General features: G+C 55.9%; 7 protein-coding genes across 7 annotated transcripts; 3 read left to right on the top strand and 4 right to left on the bottom strand.

Annotated features, from left to right (window-relative positions):
* Positions 1-145: 145 nt before the first annotated feature.
* ColSpa_05724 (chitin synthase 6) lies at positions 146-4,181 on the top strand (the record flags this gene model as incomplete). The annotated part of the gene is made up of 2 exons (XM_049271936.1): positions 146-444; positions 494-4,181. 2 exons carry the CDS (start codon positions 146-148, stop codon positions 4,179-4,181), a joined length of 3,987 nt encoding a protein of 1,328 aa, XP_049127893.1.
* A 55-nt stretch (positions 4,182-4,236) lies between these two features.
* ColSpa_05723 (chitin synthase 6) lies at positions 4,237-5,598 on the top strand (the record flags this gene model as incomplete). Its single annotated transcript, XM_049271935.1, has 1 exon — positions 4,237-5,598. One exon carries the CDS (start codon positions 4,237-4,239, stop codon positions 5,596-5,598), a length of 1,362 nt encoding a protein of 453 aa, XP_049127892.1.
* A 384-nt stretch (positions 5,599-5,982) lies between these two features.
* On the bottom strand, positions 5,983-7,401 carry ColSpa_05722 ([3-methyl-2-oxobutanoate dehydrogenase [lipoamide]] kinase, mitochondrial; the record flags this gene model as incomplete). The annotated part of the gene is given in 3 exon segments (XM_049271934.1): positions 5,983-6,156; positions 6,168-7,134; positions 7,181-7,401. 3 exon segments carry the CDS (start codon positions 7,399-7,401, stop codon positions 5,983-5,985), a joined length of 1,362 nt encoding a protein of 453 aa, XP_049127891.1.
* A 473-nt stretch (positions 7,402-7,874) lies between these two features.
* On the bottom strand, positions 7,875-8,283 carry ColSpa_05721 (uncharacterized protein; the record flags this gene model as incomplete). Its single annotated transcript, XM_049271933.1, has 4 exons — positions 7,875-7,965; positions 8,020-8,088; positions 8,160-8,200; positions 8,269-8,283. 4 exons carry the CDS (start codon positions 8,281-8,283, stop codon positions 7,875-7,877), a joined length of 216 nt encoding a protein of 71 aa, XP_049127890.1.
* Positions 8,284-9,505: 1,222 nt separating this feature from the next.
* Positions 9,506-13,068, top strand: ColSpa_05720 (ribosome biogenesis protein BRX1; the record flags this gene model as incomplete). Its single annotated transcript, XM_049271932.1, has 4 exons — positions 9,506-9,572; positions 9,630-9,700; positions 9,757-11,519; positions 11,712-13,068. The coding sequence occupies 4 exons, from the start codon at positions 9,506-9,508 to the stop codon at positions 13,066-13,068; spliced, it is 3,258 nt and encodes a 1,085-aa protein (XP_049127889.1).
* Positions 13,069-13,553: 485 nt separating this feature from the next.
* On the bottom strand, positions 13,554-14,885 carry ColSpa_05719 (nucleoporin SEH1; the record flags this gene model as incomplete). Its single annotated transcript, XM_049271931.1, has 2 exons — positions 13,554-14,597; positions 14,655-14,885. The coding sequence occupies 2 exons, from the start codon at positions 14,883-14,885 to the stop codon at positions 13,554-13,556; spliced, it is 1,275 nt and encodes a 424-aa protein (XP_049127888.1).
* Positions 14,886-15,540: 655 nt separating this feature from the next.
* ColSpa_05718 (uncharacterized protein) lies at positions 15,541-16,985 on the bottom strand (the record flags this gene model as incomplete). Its single annotated transcript, XM_049271930.1, has 2 exons — positions 15,541-15,936; positions 16,011-16,985. 2 exons carry the CDS (start codon positions 16,983-16,985, stop codon positions 15,541-15,543), a joined length of 1,371 nt encoding a protein of 456 aa, XP_049127887.1.
* Between the last annotated feature and the right edge of the window lie 377 nt (positions 16,986-17,362).

The raw sequence follows: 17,362 nt of genomic DNA, 5'->3' as shown, positions 1-17,362 counted from the left end.
CAGCCTACATTCGCTTTCCAAGACCTCGACGTCTTGTTTACATCGCCGCCAGCAACTTGCTTGACGATACAGACAACCCCCGAACAGCGTCTCGCCCCTCGACGTGGTTGTCCACGCCGGGCATCACGACCCGATTTCCATCGCCATGGCGAACGGTCGAATGTCCATGTACTCTCTGGCCTCCGAGGGCCTTGGAGGTCCTCGTGCTGGACAACAACCTTCCCAGTTTTCCACCACGACCCTTCTCAACGCCATCCACAACATCTACCTGTCGTCCCAACCCTTCAAATTAGACGCTGGCACGAGTCTTGTCGTTAACACATGGCTTACCGCATCCCAGACTGGACCCGATGGAACAACAGGAGGCACCATAGATGCTGCCCTCGGCGCGAGAGCATGGGAACATGCCCGCCGCCGTGCTGAAGATGGTTGCATTGTCCTCGGGTATGGAAACAAAACACATGCTGGGGATGAAAATGCTAATGCCACACAGTTCTCTTCACACATCGAGCCCTTCTATCCTGACACCATTTCTCTCGTCTCTCCCGCTGTCGCTCCCGTCATCTCTCTTCAAGTCATTGGAGGCCATCCAGCCCTTCTTGAGATGCTCCACGCCTTACAACCCCTCCACGCCCCGTCAGTCTGCTCTTGGTGTCACCCTCACCCTGAATCTGACCGGTAACCTTCATGGGGCTTCCATTGCCTTGTCTCAGGCTGGCATCGACACCACCAAGGGCCTCTTGAACATTCCTGCTGAGGCTGGCTATCGCGCTTTTGATGTCTTCTACTACCTCCTGACCTCGGCGTCGACCCCCGCAGAGAGGGAGTTCCTCGGCCTCAAGTCCGCCTCCAGCTACGCTTTGCTTGCAAAATCCGGCACTTACGACCCGCCATCATACCTTCCAACAGCTGATGATGCGGCTGCCGCCGACGACTTTCGATCCGCCCTAAAGGACATCGGTATCAAGGGATCTGCCCATCGTAACCTCATCTCTACCCTCGCTGGCCTGTTGAAGCTCGGCGACACGCTGGACTACAACCTCGATGAGGATGTTTTCGATGAGATTTGCGAGGATGTGAGCGGCCTGCTTGGAATGGATCCTGAGACTATTGCTACTCAGTGCAAAACCGAGGACCGAGTGACGTTGGTTGGCGGTCTGTACGAGGCTCTGGTTGACTGGGTCATCACCAAGGCCAACGAGGCTATCTCTGCTCAGATGGCCCGCGTTAGGGACGGTACCGAGTCGATTGGTGGAGGAGGTGCTCGCACGCCTACTTCCAACGGCGACGGCGACACTGTCTGCATCACCATTCTGGACGTCCCCGACCCAAACCTTGGCAAGGCGCTGGCCATGCGGGGCGTGTTTGATGACACTATGGGGATCAACTCGGAGATGATTGCAGACGGCGTCGAGGTTTCCGCCGCTGGCAGCACCGTTATGCGGGAGATGCAGACTGCTATTAGTGAAGTAGGCCCAGAGCTCGGCATCATGACTGGTACGATTGGCAAGGACCGTCAGCACGCACTCGAGAAGCGAGAGGAGGTCCTTGAGAAGATTGCTCACTCCGCTGACGAAGACGCTTTCCTCAAGAAGCTACTCTTCCCGGTCGCTGGTCACGGCATCAATTTGGGACGTGCTGGCCGCCTCGACATCGCGTCTCTACTGAGCTCTAGCCGTGTGTGGTATCATCTCTCCATTCACCCTACTGACGACTCACCGGCGAGCCTGGCGGCTCTTCCCTCCATCAACTCTGCCTGGTCTGCTGGCACGGTTTCTCGCCAGCTCCGTTCGTGGCGGTTGCCCGAGTGGGCCAACAGACGCAATAAGAACCTCGACTTCACTGCTGACTTCGATATTGACGAGTTCGTGCAACGCTACTACGCCCTCGGCTGCAAGGATGGTCGCGAAGGCATCGAGACGTGGATTCTCGAGCGTGGCTGGACCAACGGCGAAGTCGTGGTCGGTAAGGAGCGCGTCTGGGTGCGTGAGAGCGCCTGGTGGGAGGCCGAGAGTATGCTTGATATGAAGCCTTTGGATAACAACCTACCTGGCATGGGCAACGTCCTGGCCGTCAACAATCTTGAGTCCGGCTACTCAGCAAATGGCAGTGGCTACTTCCCAACGCCCATGCTGGACGCAACCCCCAACGGCAGCCGGGACCACCTCATCGCCCATCAGCGTAACTTCAGCCAGGGCAACCTGTCACAACACACGCTCGCCCAGAATGCCGCCATGCGCGCCCCGTCCGTTGCTCCTTCCGGCATGCGCAACGTCCAGAACGGAGACTATGGTCTCGGCACCAAGGGTGACACCTTCAAGGGCCAGGTCTTCTACAACAACGAGGGCGAGTTCGTCGGCCAGATGGACCCCGAGATGGCCGATGGCAAGCACGTCGAGGAGAAGACAATGGATAAGGACCGTCGCATATGGGTTGCCATCGTTTGGTTCTGGACCTTCTGGATCCCTTCTCCATTGCTCAGCTTCATCGGCCGCATGAAGCGCCCCGATGTCCGCATGGCGTGGCGTGAGAAGCTCACTCTCGTCTGGTTCATCGTGCTCATTAACGCTCTTATTGTTTTTTGGATCATCGCTTTTGGCAGGCTCTTATGTCCCAATTTCGACAAGGCCTGGAGTTCAAAGGAAGTAGGCTACCACACTGGCGAGACCGATTTCTATGTCAGCTTCCGAGGTGGTGTGTACGATATCTCCAAGTTCTGGAAGACCCAGCACTCCGACACTGCCATTGAGACAACCAAGGACAACATGCTCCCGTTTGCTGGACTGAACATGGACGACTATTTCCCGCCTCCTTTGCCCCTGGTGTGCCCCGGTCTCGGTATCGCCTCGACTACTACGCTCCAGTACAACAACACTCCGGAGTACACAATTGGTATTCATAAGTCTGGCGCACTGGCAGATGACCGTACCAGTGCTCTGGGAGCCACCGATTGGTACAGCAAGAAGCTGTTGCCCCGTATGGAGCAGTTCTATAAGGGCGACCTCGTCTGGGACAAGAGCAAGATCGAGTCTGATGGCCAAGACAATAGCCACATGTGGGTCATTTACGACGGCGGCGTATACGATCTGACCAACTACTTCAAGACTTTGGACGTATTTGATAACTTCGACACGTACAAGTTCCTCAACACGAAGATCGTAAGCGCCGTCGAGAACAATCCTGGCGAGGATGTTACCGACAATTGGAACGAGATTGCCAAGAGCGCAGCTAGCAACTCAACCGAGAACGCATCTGTCCAGAACAGTCTGAACTGTATCAAGAATCTCTTCTACGTGGGCATTCCAGACTTCCGCTACTCTGCCAGGTGTCAGACCAACAACTACATCATGCTGGCAATGACCATCATTCTCTGCGCCGTCATTCTCATCAAGTTCTTGGCCGCTTTGCAATTCGGCTCTAAGCGTCGCCCTGCACCTCAAGATAAGTTTGTTATCTGCCAGGTACCTGCCTACACCGAAGGCGAAGACTCGTTGCGGAAAGCACTTGATTCCCTCACCGCGCTGCAATACGACAACAAGCGGAAGCTCATTTGCGTCATTTGCGATGGCATCATCGTCGGTGCTGGCAACGACCGTCCCACGCCCAAGATTGTCCTGGATATCCTCGGCGTCGATCCCAAGGTTGACCCTCCCGCGCTGCCCTTCAAGTCCGTCGGTACAGGCAGCGAGCAGCTGAACTACGGCAAGGTTTACTCTGGGTTGTACGAGTTTGAGGGCAACGTTGTCCCTTACCTCGTTATCGTCAAGTGCGGAAAGGAGTCGGAACAGACCAAGTCCAAGCCCGGTAACAGAGGCAAGCGTGACTCCCAAATTCTCCTCATGAGCTTCCTCAACCGCGTCCACCACCGAGCCCCCATGAGCCCACTTGAACTGGAAATGTTCCACCAAATTAACAACATTATTGGCGTCGACCCCGAATTGTATGAATATTTGATGATGGTCGACGCCGACACGTGTGTCCGGGAAGACTCGCTCAACAGACTAGTCTCAGCATGCGCCAACGATGCTAAGATTGCCGGTATCTGCGGTGAGACGGGCCTGCAAAACGACGACAAGTCCTGGTGGACCATGATCCAAGTTTACGAGTACTTCATTTCCCACAACTTGGCTAAGGCTTTCGAGTCTCTCTTTGGCAGCGTCACCTGTTTGCCCGGATGGTAAGCATCCCTCAATGATCGTCTTCCAACGTCACTTTGCTAACCTGTCTAGTTTCACCATGTATCGCCTGCGAACTGTCGACAAGGGCAAGCCGCTGATTATTGCTGACGGCGTTATCCGTGACTACGCCGTGTGCGATGTCGACACTCTCCACAAGAAGAACCTGCTGTCGCTCGGTGAGGATCGCTACCTGACCACCCTGATGACCAAATACTTCCCGTCCATGAAGTACAAGTTCATACCTGATGCCTACTGTCAAACTGCGGCGCCCGAGTCCTGGAGCGTTCTGCTTTCCCAGCGTCGTCGCTGGATCAACTCGACTATCCACAACCTGTTTGAGCTGATGAAGCTGAAGGAGATGTGCGGCTTCTGCTGCTTCAGCATGCGTTTTGTCGTCTTCATTGATCTGTTTGGAACCATCATCCTCCCTGCTACCACCATCTATCTCGCATATATGATCTATATGGCTGCCAGCGGTACTGGTCAATTCCCTATGATTTCCATCATTATGCTTGCGGCTGTGTACGGTCTTCAGGCCCTCATCTTTATCCTGAAGAGGCAGTGGCAGCACATTGGATGGATGATTATCTACATTCTCGCCTTCCCCATCTACTCTTTCGCGCTCCCTATATACTCTTTCTGGAACCAAGATAATTTCTCTTGGGGTAACACCCGTATTGTCATCGGAGAGAAGGGAAACAAGCAGCTCGTTGCCGTCGACGACGAGGGCTTCGACCATAGGAGCATTCCCCTGCAGCGCTGGGACGACTACGCCTTGGCCAACAACCTCCCCGGCCGCCGTGGTGGGTACATGGAGAAAGCGGACATGGGCTACGATGACCAGTACGAGATGGATGAGATCCGCTCCGTTTACTCGTCCGTCCGCCAAGGCTCCGTCCTTACCGGCATGAACCGCAACAACACCTATATGCCGCCCCATTCCCCAGCGCCCTTTGGCCATATGGCACGGGCATCCGGTGCCGCCAGCCCGTACCACCACGACCAGAACATGGCCAACAGGCAGTCAATGGCGTCTCTGGGCACCCACGACATGAACCGCGGCCAGACCCCTTTCCAGGACTTCCCCAGCAGCCGGCCGAGCGTCACCAACCTCCGGGGCCAGGCTAACTACTCGCCCGGCCTTGGCGCCAACCGCTCACAGTCGGCCCTCGGTTTGAACCGGCCCCACGGCGCCGCCCAGTCGACCTCGTCGTTCGACTTTCAGCGCGGCAATATGCAGGGCCCCGACGACGGCATGATCATCGACGCCATCCAGGGCGTTCTGCGCGAGGTCGACCTCGACACGGTAACGAAGAAGCAGGTGCGCGCCCTGGTCGAGCAGAGACTGCAAACCGGGCTCGTTGGCGAAAGGAGGACGTTCATGGACCGCCAGATCGACAACGAGTTGGCGAACATGTAAAGAGCATGAGAAGCATTTGAGAATCGTATATAAGAGGTTACATTCCTCTATCGTATAATGAGGACATTTGCAAAGGAGGTTAGTAAAAAAAAGAAACACTGGGGCGTTGTGATCGGTCTATGAGACGAGTTTACTCGGGCATGTTTTCTCGGATTTGATCTTTCTATTTAACATCACTTATTGATTTGGGGGCATATTCATTGTTGGCAACGCATCGACTGTGGAATGGTATCTTCCACTTGATAATACATCTCCTAGTAGTTCAACTAATCTATACGAGACAATAACAACAACAACAACAACAACAACAACAACAACAACAACAACAACTGTACCTTGTGACCGAGTATTGCGATTTATTAATTCACACGTGGACTAATACGTCTACGTGGTCCTGCGCTCCTGGATCTTGCCAACGCCGTTTAGTCGAAGATAAACGTCAGTGCCCCAGCCGTGCAAACTCTGGACAGCAATGCCACCGCCAAAGTACTCGGCATAGGCGCGGCTAAGCGGCAGACCATACCCAAGTCCTGCAATGGAACTTCCCCCGCACTGGCACTGGAAATTACGTTCAACCCATTGTCAGACCCCGGGAACTCATCCTCGTCGGAAAAGGTGGTGAAAGAGTAAGACCAAATGTTGGGCAGCACCTCAGGGGCGATGCCACCTCCACGGTCCCGGATCCGGATCGTCACACCCGGCACGTTGTCGTCAAGAGGCTTGATGGCGTCACTCCGGAACTCGCCCCTCGTCTCCTTGGGCACCTCGATACTGAGGGGCTGGTTCGGCCGAGGCGGCTCCGGTGCGATTGTGACCACGATGGGCTCCTTGTTGTCCCTATGTTCCACGGTCGCCCTAAAGGCATTCTTGAGCAGCTCGGTGACGATGTACTCGAGGTGCATTGGTATGAACGCAAACGTCGTGTCGGGCTCGCCGTCAATGTATAGCTGCGGCCGCACGCCGTACCGCAGCTCGCAGATATCCGCAACGAAGCCGGCGCAGGACTCGATAATGTGGGCTGGGCGTAGGGCCGTGTCGATGACGCCAATGTAGCTGGGGTGCTCTGGGCAAGGCGTCGGGCTCGCGCCCGGGTCGAAATGCGGCTGGGAGCTGTAGTGCAGGGCGATGTGCTGCTCGGCGACGAGGCGGGTGCCGATGCGGGCGCGCAGGTGCTCGTCGAGGAAGCGGGTGACCTCGTGCGGAGAGATGTAGCGGCGGCATTCGAGGAAGCCGCGGGCAAGGATGGGGATGGTGTCGGTATGGGTAGCTACGAGCTCGGCGAGGACCTCGGTGAAGCGGATCTCGTCGTCCAGGGTGCGGACGGCGCTGTCGCCGCCCTTGGACCACCAGGGCAGAAGGGTCGAGAGGGAGTGGACGTAGTTGTTGTAGATGCGGCTGATGTTCGGGTTGGAGACGACGATGTAGGGGAGGTTGCGGAGCGCCTGGATGCGGTGGGCGAGGCGGATGGGGAGCAGCGAGAGGGTGAAGTTGGCGGAGGAGAGGAGGGACTTTTCGCTCAGAGGAGGCCGGCCGTGCCTGGGAATGTTAGACGTGATGATTGTTGGGTCTGGGGCTCTCTTACTTGACCAGGTCGGCAAGGCTCAAAGGGTGCTGCGTCTTGCGGGCCAGCTGAACGATTTCGTGGTCGTCGACACGCGACAGGTGATGGTGGGACGAGCCGCCGTGGCCGTGGCCGCGTACATGCCGAGAGGAGGAGAGCAGCCGCAAGGATGAGGGAGTGTGGGTTTGTACGAGTGTCCTCTGGGGCCGCAGGGGCCTCAATGGTCTCGCGATTGGTATCATGGCGGCATTGTAGGTATTGTGAAAGAAGGTTGTTGCGGTCAGGGGGGAAATGCGTTGGGATGTTTCTTGGGTGCAACAAGGTGAGGATGAGATCATACGCATTGGGGTTCGCCTGACTCAGATCTTAGTGCGGGTAGTGCTCCGTGCTTTTGGGGGACGAATGTGAGGAGAGGGGGGGGTTATCCGCGGCCGACGGGGTGGTCTGGAACCCCTGTAGCCCCGCGCCGAGTCGTGAGACACAGACGGCGGGGGCCGACTCCAAGCGGGAGGCGGCTTGCGTCGCTGATGGTCAGGACATTGGCAGCATAGGGAGGGCGTTTGTGTGTCGCGCCGAGTAAGGCAATAATGACATGCACGCAAGAGACAGGGGTAGAAGTGAAGTATCATATCATTAGAAATCCTGTGAGTCTAAGGTATGTAGCGGTTCAAGTACAGCTTGCCAGCCCCCTCACTTGCGATCCAGTCCCAGCCCTCTATTGCGTCTTGACCTCCTGGTCCTTCTCGACGTGCTTGATATGCTCGTGGCTCTGCAGAGTAGAGATCTGGTCCTCGGGGAACTCGACGCTGGGCAGATGTTAGCTGATGCGATGGTACAGCCCAGGCCGGTTGTATGCATACGAGAAACCCTTGATGAGGCTGTATTCATGGCCAATCTTCCCGCCCTGGTCGGTGGCATGCTTCTTGGCGCTGCGTGCGTGTTAGTCGACACATGTTGGTATTGTTTTCTGTCGATTAGACAGCAGCAGTGGCCGACTTACGCCTGGACTTGCTCAGCGGAAGCGTCCTCCTTGCAGGTGACCTAGAGTGAGGCGGCATTAGTCGGGGGCCCAGTTGTTAACACATCCTGATGGACGAGACAACACTTACAATGTAGGTAGGCATGGTGATTGTGGGTTTGCTGGTTTGGGTAGAGTGTCGAGAGTTGTGATGGATCGTGGTTGTGGAAGAGCGAAGTTGTGGTAGTGGTAAGGTTGGCAAGGACCGGGGAGAAGATGGCCGGCAGACTCTCTTTATAACTAACCCAGTAGGTCTCATGTGTGCCCGGTTTACAGAGACAGAGGCAAGGCAGAACGCCAGTGACAGACCGGCTGGCAGGAAGGGGGTGGGAACACCTCGCGACTTGCCAGGGAACTAAAAGTGACGCGAAAAGGTTCGTATGTGGCCCAGCGAGGGGAAGGTCCATGCAACGGGTGGTACGTATGGCGATTCGTCTGTGTTTAGGTATGCAGCACCGCGAAGCTGTCCCACACCTCGGAATACGTCATTCCTTATGCTTGCGCGTGCCCGTTGCTAAGGTGCGTGAGATGGCTGCATTTTCACCTCCCTATTGCATCCACCTAACAACCTAGAGACAAGAGGCTGCGTCTTTCGGCGCGTGAGGCGCATCCCTCGCATACATCATATCCATCGCACCCTCTCCATGGTCCCCCAACCAAGATAAGAGCCTTGCCAACCAGATCTGGTGTTTCGTGCATCTCGTTTCTTCACACATCCCACCGCTGCGCGCAGATGGATTGCGGAGTCCGTGGCTGTCTTGTGACTCGCTGCAGAAGCCAATCAATGCGCCCCGGCCAACTGCTATCTTCTAGCTGAGCAGAGCTCGTCATCGGCAATGCCGTCACTGCTGACGGTAACAACACTTCGTCGAAATCCATACCAGGAAAACCGTTGTCTTCTAGAGCGTTTTCAGGGTTTCGGGTTCCTTGTATTTCATTCGAGGCCAACTGAAGTGAAGTCTTGACACAGGGTAAGAATACAATAACCTACGTTCTAAAAGAACCAAACTGGCCAGCATGTAACCCGGTGCTGCTTTCGTTCATCCTCTCTTGTATTAATCGTCCGACAATATCCACAGACGACTGAACAAGAGGAGGGGCATTGAGGGGCGAGGGGTAACACCATCGGCGGACAGAGACAGGTGGGGCCATGTTTCTTATCGATACCAAGATTAGATAGGGTGGACCCGCAACAAATTTTCGAACTGCAATTCGATCGCCGCCCGCCGAGTCGCGACTCGAACCAGAGAAAAAAAAAACCACAGAAGCCTGTCTTTTGTCGTGCAGTTGCAGGATCTCCCAACACATTTGGGTACCGTAACGCCGCCATGGAGGACCAAGTACATAAGCCTCATCGCAAGGCGAAGGATAAGAAGAACAAGCAGCACACTGGGGGTAGGTTGCTTTTGTACTGAGTCTGTCTGCCAATTCGCGATACTAACAGCCATCCAGAGAAGAACCCAAAGGCCTTTGCCTTCTCCAACCCCGGAAAGCTTGCTAGGTCCGCCGCGAGATCTTCAGATGTATGAATCCTCCTCGAAGCTTTTGCATATCATGACTGACGTATACGTTCGAACAGATCAAAGAAAGACGCTTCCATGTTCCTCAAGTCGACCGCCTCCCCGACGAGCCGCCCCCGAGGCTGGTCACCATCGTCGGACCTCCTGGCGTCGGCAAGACGACCCTTCTCAAGTCTCTAATCAGACGATATGCAAAGGAGACGTTGTCTGATCCTCAAGGACCCATCACTGTTGTCACCTCCAAGAAGCAGCGATTGACCTTCGTTGAGTGTCCCAACGAGCTCGAGGCGATGGTTGACATGGCTAAGATCGCAGACATTGTTCTGCTAATGATCGACGGCAATTACGGCTTTGAGATGGAGACAATGGAATTTCTCAACATACTTGCTGCTACTGGTATGCCCGGCAACGTCTTCGGTATCCTTACGCATCTCGATCTGTTCCGGAAACCCCAGGCCCTCAAGGATGCGAAGAAGCGGCTCAAGAGGAGGTTGTGGAGCGAGCTCTACCAGGGTGCACACCTCTTTTACCTCTCTGGAGTCATGAACGGTCGCTATCCTGACCGTGAAGTCCACAACCTATCGCGCTTCCTGTCCGTGATGAAGAACCCTCGACCCTTGATTTGGCGCAACTCGCACCCGTATACCATCATCGACAGCTACCGAGACATTACCCACCCCACAAAAATCGAGGAGGACCCCAAGTGTGACCGTTCCGTTGTGTTGTCGGGATACCTGCGCGGCACCAACTTTGCCTCCCAAGGACAGAGGATCCATGTCCCAGGTCTTGGCGATTTCACCGTGGCAAACCTGGAAGTCCTCCCGGATCCTTGTCCTACCCCGGCCATGGAGCAAGCTATTGCCAAGGTCACCGGCAAGACGACGCGGCGGCGCCTGGACGAAAAGGAGAAGAAGTTACACGCACCCATGTCTGACCGCAGTGGTCTCAAGATTGACGGCGACGCCATCTGGATCACGAGAGAAAAGGGATTCACTTTCGACAGGGATGCTGAGGAAGGTGAGATGGGCGAGGGCGAGGAGCTCATTGTCGGACTGCAGGGCGAGCGGAAACTCTTGGGTCAGACCGACGAGGGTGTACAGCTCTTCAAGGGAGGCGAACAAATCAAGCAAATCCCTGAAGAGGAGGACACCGGTAGAAAGACTCACCGACACGCACGCTTCGCTGACCGTGATGACGATTCTGAGGTCGAGGTCGACGACGAGGGCTTTGTAAGCGGCGAAGAGGAGGGTGAATCCGACGTGGAGGAGGAGTTCAACGAAGGCAAGCTGGGCAAGATGTTTAGGAAGAACGCTGAGAAGGACGCCGACGAAGACGACATCGCCTTTGCCGACAGTGACTCTGACCTTGGCTCTTTATCGGGGTTGGAGGACGGAGACGAAGACGATGAGAAAATTAACGACTCAGACTTCGACTCAGACGAAGAGGCCGCGGCCATGAAGTGGAAGGAGAACATGGCGGAGCGTGCGAAGAAGCTTCACGGCAAACGGCGCTCTTACCACACACCAGACCTGGCCAGGTACATGTACGACGACTCCTTGACACCAGAGGAGGCACTACAGAAATGGCGGGGCGAGGACCAAGATGAGGAGGAGAACATTGAAGCGGACGAAGAAGATGACTTCTTCCAGAAGTCCAAGCAGGACAAAGAGGACAAGGTGGAGGACAGATCGATACCCCAGTATGATTACGAGGATCTGGCGGCGAAGTGGTCTCAAGCAGCAAACGTCGAGGCCCTGAGGAAGCGCTTCACCACGGCGGGGCTGCGTGACGACGACGAAGACGGCGGGGATGAGGACGACGAGTTTGACGGCATCGACGACGAGGACGAGGACGAAGGCGACGGTGTCTTCGAGGACCTTGAGACCGGTGAACAGCACGGAGCCGAAAAGTCTGCCGAGCAAGAGCCAACCGAAGAAGAAGTTTTCGAGAACGAGCGTGAAAAGAACGCGAAGCGGAAGGAAGAGCTCAAGCTGCGCTTCGAGGAGGAAGACAGGGAGGGCTTCATGAACGACAAGGCTAACGCGCGGCGCGAGGGCGGCGACCAGGAGTTCGGCGAGGACGATTGGTACGAGGCGCAAAAGGCCGTCATCCAGAAACAACTTGACATCAACAAGGCCGAGTTCGAGACGCTCGACGAGAGGCAAAGGGCCGCCGTGGAGGGTTACCGGGCTGGCAAGTACGCCAAGATCGTCCTCGAGGGCGTCCCGGCCGAATTCGTCACCAAATTCAACCCCCGTAACCCCGTCATCCTCGGCGGTCTGTCGCCCACTGAAGACCGCTTCGGTTTTGTCCAGGTGCGCATAAAGAAGCACCGCTGGCACAAGAAGATCCTGAAGACCAACGACCCGTTGATTTTCTCCCTTGGCTGGCGGCGGTTCCAGACACTGCCCATCTACAGCATTTCGGACTCGAGAACGAGGAACCGTATGCTCAAGTATACGCCGGAGCATATGCACTGCTTCGGTACCATATACGGCCCGCTCATCGCGCCCAACACGGGTTTCGTGTGTTTCCAGTCCTTCTCGTCAGCAAACCCGGGCTTCCGGATAGCGGCGACGGGCACGGTGCTCAGCGTCGACGAGTCGACCGAGATCGTCAAGAAGCTTAAGCTCACGGGTACGGCGGACAAGATCCACAAGAACACTGCCTTCATCAAGGGCATGTTCAACACATCACTCGAGATTGCAAAGTTCGAGGGCGCGTCCATCAAGACGGTGTCGGGTGTGCGCGGTCAAATCAAACGCGCACTGTCCAAGCCTGAGGGTCACTTCCGCGCCACCTTCGAGGACAAGATCCTGTACAGCGACATCGTGTTCCTGCGCGCGTGGTACCCGATCAAGCCACACCGCTTTTACAACCCGGTGACGAACCTCATCGGGTGGCAGGCGATGCGGCTGACGGGCGAGGTGCGCCGGGCCGAGGGCATCGAGACACCGCTGCAGAAGAACAGCCAGTACCGCAAGATCGAGCGCGAGACGCGCCACTTCAACCCGCTGCGTGTACCCCGCGCGCTCGCTGCCGAGCTGCCCTTCAAGTCGCAGATCGTCCAGGCGCGCAAGCAGAAGAAGGACACGTACATGCAGAAGCGCGCCGTCGTCCTGACCAAGGAGGAGAAGACGGCCCGCAACCTGCTGCAGCAGCTGTCGACGATCCGTAACGACAAGGTGGCCAAGCGCGCCGCCAAGAAGGAGGAAAAGCGCGTTGAGTACCGCAAGAAGCTGGCCGAATCCGAGGAGAAGAAGGAAGCGAGGGAGAAGAAGGAGAGCAAGGAGTTTTGGCGCAAGAACGGCCGTAAGCGCCAGGCACCCGATGAAGGGGCCGGCGGTGGCGGTCAGAAGCGCAGAAAGTAGATGGGTCGTAGGATACGGAAAACAAGGTGGAAGGCTACGGAAAACTACAGTTTGTAGACTGCGTGTAATCAAGGGCGCTTGGCAATCATCTGCATGAGACGGCGCAGGCTGTGAAAGTCTCTCAATTGGGTATCTAACATCAAAATCATTTCCTTGACACATGCCAAACGTCGTCTGACGCCTTGCCATGCCTCCCTGTGTTTCCGTGCATAGTTCATCCTACGTCTCCTTAGTTGTCGACGACGGTGAGAAGTCCAACCTAGAGCTTCGAAGGCAAACAAGGCAAGTATTGGTCTTGCCAATGCCCGTGCATCTGACAAGTCACGCAGCCCTTCTCTAGCAAGCAGCTTCAGGCTCCTCGTTGGGTGGTCGATGTATGCGTCCCTGTCCCTTTTGTCCTTCCAAATACTATCCTTGTTCCAGCGACTGGGGCTAATAGTCGCAGAGCATCTCGACTTACTAGCATAATGCCGTGTCGTATCTGTTCAAGGCGTTGCCATCTTTGTCTTCACCATGGCCAGTTCCGAGCTTTTTGCCCACGTCCCGCTCGGGGTCTGGCGGTAGCACACGAGCTTGCCGTCATCTCCAGTGCTGGCCAGGATCTGACCATCGTCGTCAAAGCCAACCCGCCAGACAGGCGTACGGTGGCTGTCAAGCTTCGCGACCTCCTTGAAGACGTGCTTCACCTGCCCCGGCTGTCCCGAAAAGTGACGCTCGGCATGTGAGCCAGACTTGGCCAGGCTGGCGCTGAGACCCGACTGGTGATGCTTGTCATTTGGCTGCCCCGCCTTTGATGATGCTTGTGCGTGGTGGTTTTCGTGTTTTGTGAGCTCCATCGTGAACCACGTCTTGCCATCGTCAGGCGAGTGCGGCGTGTCGATCCGGAAAACACGGACGAACCCGTCCTGGCAGGCCGTTGCGATGGTGTCGTACCCTCTGATGTTTCCCGGTGCCCAAGCGACGTCCCGGACGAGGCCGCGGTGGACGCCTACTTCCACGGCAAGGTAAAACTCGCGCTGGGTTTGCGCTACACCGTACGATGTCGCGATGACATCTCTGGAGCGGTAGACCTTGACCGACGTCATACCGGCGACTACTAACCCCAGCGAGTCGCTCGACACTCCCGCCCGTAGAGCATTGTAACATGGATCCGGGTTCGGGTCGAAGCGCACCTTGAAGCTGATCTCTTCGCCGCGGCTCGGCTTCGAGCAGATGCTGAACTCGTCGGTCGGGGTGTATTCGGACATGTTCTCGGGCTGTTCATTCTCGTACACCACCAGACGGCCGTCGGAGGCGAGCAGGGCCAGATAGGTGTGCCGCGTCTCCTCATTGTGCTTCATGGAAAAGGAACGGTAGGGGTATTTAGGGGACCGCATCTCGTAGGCGGCCTTGCTCGTCGTCGCACGGCTACTGGCGCTGAAGCGGCGGCCCGGTGCCGCTGACGGGTCTTCCGCCCACAGCTTGAAGCGGCCTTCTATGCCAAGAGAGGCGATGAGGTTTGGGTAGACGGTCGGGGGTAGCCATTGGAGCTGCGCGGCAAAGTACGGTCAGCTGGGTCTTGAGTATGGGGCTGGAAGGCCCCCTACCTCTAGTATCTCTCCTCCATGTGCGCCCCAAGTATCGCAATGGTGCCAGACACCATCCTTGTGCCGGTTGAAGACCTTGATCTTTCCATCGACGGAACCCGTCGCGCAGCGGTCGCCGTAGGCATTGAATGCTACCGCTTGAACAAGGTCATGGTGTCCATGCTGAATATTGAGGTCGAACCCTGTCTTTTCTTCGGCGATCGCGGGGATATCGTGAGGAAACGCCGCCATCTTGAACCATTGAAAGGGATTGAACTGATCGGTTGAGTCCCTGGCGCGGTCGCAATAACTCGTGCAGCAAGGTCGCGCAGCTAAGTGTTGTAACTGGTCGAACTGTAACTTGAGGGAAGCAAGCTATCGCTCGGCATTTGCCCCGCGAGCTCAAAAAAGGTACGTACCCATCAGCGTGTCACTAATCACAACAGCGCCTAAGTCAAGCAATTCGGTCGCTTTATACGTTCCTCTCTTCGAAACTTGAGCCTCTCCAAAGGTATCGATCGGGCTGAATTGTAGGAAGAAAAAATGGTGCGATACAGTCAGCCAAATATCTCGTCGCTTTGCATGTACTCAGTCTGGGATGAGAGGCAAGATATACAGTAACGTTCGCTTTGGTTTTACATGTTCTTTCTGCATTGCTTGAAACCTCTTGAAATAACATTTCTTTAGAGGTATTATTGTGTGCCTCGCCTTCTTATGGCGTAGACTTTATGGCGTAGACTGCTAATGCTGACAACTCGATCCGTGGTAATCGGGGGAACAGGACGAATTTCCAAGCCTTGAAATAGTAGTTTCCAACAGCTATTTGCCTCGATTACATGACAAATTGCAATTGTCAAACCGACTCTGTTCCCGGGGTCTGCAAGTGACTACCGCGTCCCAAAGCAGCTCAATCTTCTTCAACCTGGATATGCAGCTCCTGTAGCTTCTCATAGAGAGCGGGTATTCCCTTCCCGAATGCTAAAGAATGAGGAACCTCCTTCAAGGGGTGCGCCGGTCCGTAACTAATATTCTCGACGGTAACCAGCAAGTTGCGCACCGAGTTGCCGTCCCATAAGTTTTCCCTGTGGGGGTAGTCTCGCAGAATAGCGAGAGCTTTCCCCTGCACCGTCGGGTCCTGGCAAGTGACTAAGATGAAGTAAAGGGGCGGGATGATCCCAATGTCGATGGTGAAGGACCGAGGAAGCGTATCCGATTGCCGTTGTTTCGTGGCCAGCCCCGGTGCAAGACAGTGGCTAGCGAGACCAGGTCGGCGTGTTGGGCTATGATGTCGAGTGATTGCGGTCTTTGATTGGGCTTCTGGTGCAGCGTCTGGCACAGGAGCCGTGAGCATTTGTAATGGAGCATGTCTAGACAGACAGAGTAGTACTCTTCCGTGCCGCTTGCAGGGGCTTGAGGTCGTTCCATGAACCGCTCAAACAGACCGGTCAGATGGTCGCCCCTCTCCATCAATATCTCATGCTGGAGGCGTGGAAGCGGCTGAGACCAAAACACGTCGTCGCCTTGGTGCTCCCGAGTTAACCAGACCAAGGCAAACACGTCGCGTGTGTACTGTACAATGGCCCGGTGAGCCTGCATGATGGTCTCGAACTCTTCTGGCGGCGTGTCATCCAGTTCGCGTCCTTCGTACAGCTTGATGGAGATGACGGGCTTGAAGTTCTCAGCGAACAGCGCGCAGGAAACCTCCCACGTGGCAAACAGTCTTAGCATGTAATCCATCCCCAACATGCTCTCCGTACCGTTTGACCCATCATGCGGCGGTGACGGGTCCCGCAGCTTGTTAAGCGTGCTCATGGGCAGACTCTCAATGATGCGCAAGCCGTTCGAGAGGTGCGTCAAGGCCGGCCGCCAGTTATTGCGCAGCGCCTCGATACATACAAACGACAAGCAACACAGCAGCGTGACAATAATCTTCTCTTTCATCGGCACATGAGCATAGCTCGAGAGCTTTGACATGGCGGTGCTATATTGCTGGATCGTGAAGATCTCAAGCTCGCGAGGCGTTGCTCCCTCCCCGCCTGGTGGGAGTGCTGTCTGATATATGTGGTATGCAGAGCCGAGTGCTACGATGGCATGCTTGACAGCCTCATCGGAATGGCTAAGTTGTGGCGCGAGCCTGCTCCAGAAGCTGGTGAGGTTCGTGACGTGGTTGCAGAGACCTGTCTCTGCCACGCGCCGGAAGCGGTGGAAGTAGAGACGCTCTACTTGCGTTCCGTCGATGTCGGCAACAATAGGGCGCAAGATGCGCAGAGCCTGGTTATCAGACCAAGCCTGCAGGCAGCGTTCTTGGACAGCGGCAGAAGTATCGGCAGCATCTTTGCAACGAGGTGGCATGGCCTTGTCGTAACCATCGCAAACCCGTCCAGTCGAGGTGCACCGCACACAGGCAGGGCGTTCCTCACCGCATTTGATGCGTCTGATTCTACAATGTACTTGTTAGCCACACGGCAAAAAACAACTCATAGCAGAGCTTTCTTGCGGAAATATGTCTTACTTGCTGCGGCGGAGTCAACTTCTGGTTATTGACAGTAAAATGTACTTGTACTAACTCACCAGGTCAAGCAGCCCGTCCGGACTTTCGGCTTACTCGCCCTCTTGCGTTTTGCGGGAGCGTTGTCCTGTGCCGACGTCGCCATGGCATTTCCACTAACATACGACATGGGCGCCATTGAGCCAGCGACAGCTGCTAGGACAGAGCCCGAAGATTGGGT

The sequence above is a fragment of the Colletotrichum spaethianum genome (genome assembly GCF_022836535.1).
Source record: "Colletotrichum spaethianum MAFF 239500 DNA, contig13, whole genome shotgun sequence".
NCBI lineage: Eukaryota > Fungi > Ascomycota > Sordariomycetes > Glomerellales > Glomerellaceae > Colletotrichum > Colletotrichum spaethianum.
Note: the sequence above shows the minus strand (reverse complement) of the source record. Positions and strands in the feature narration are given on the sequence as shown.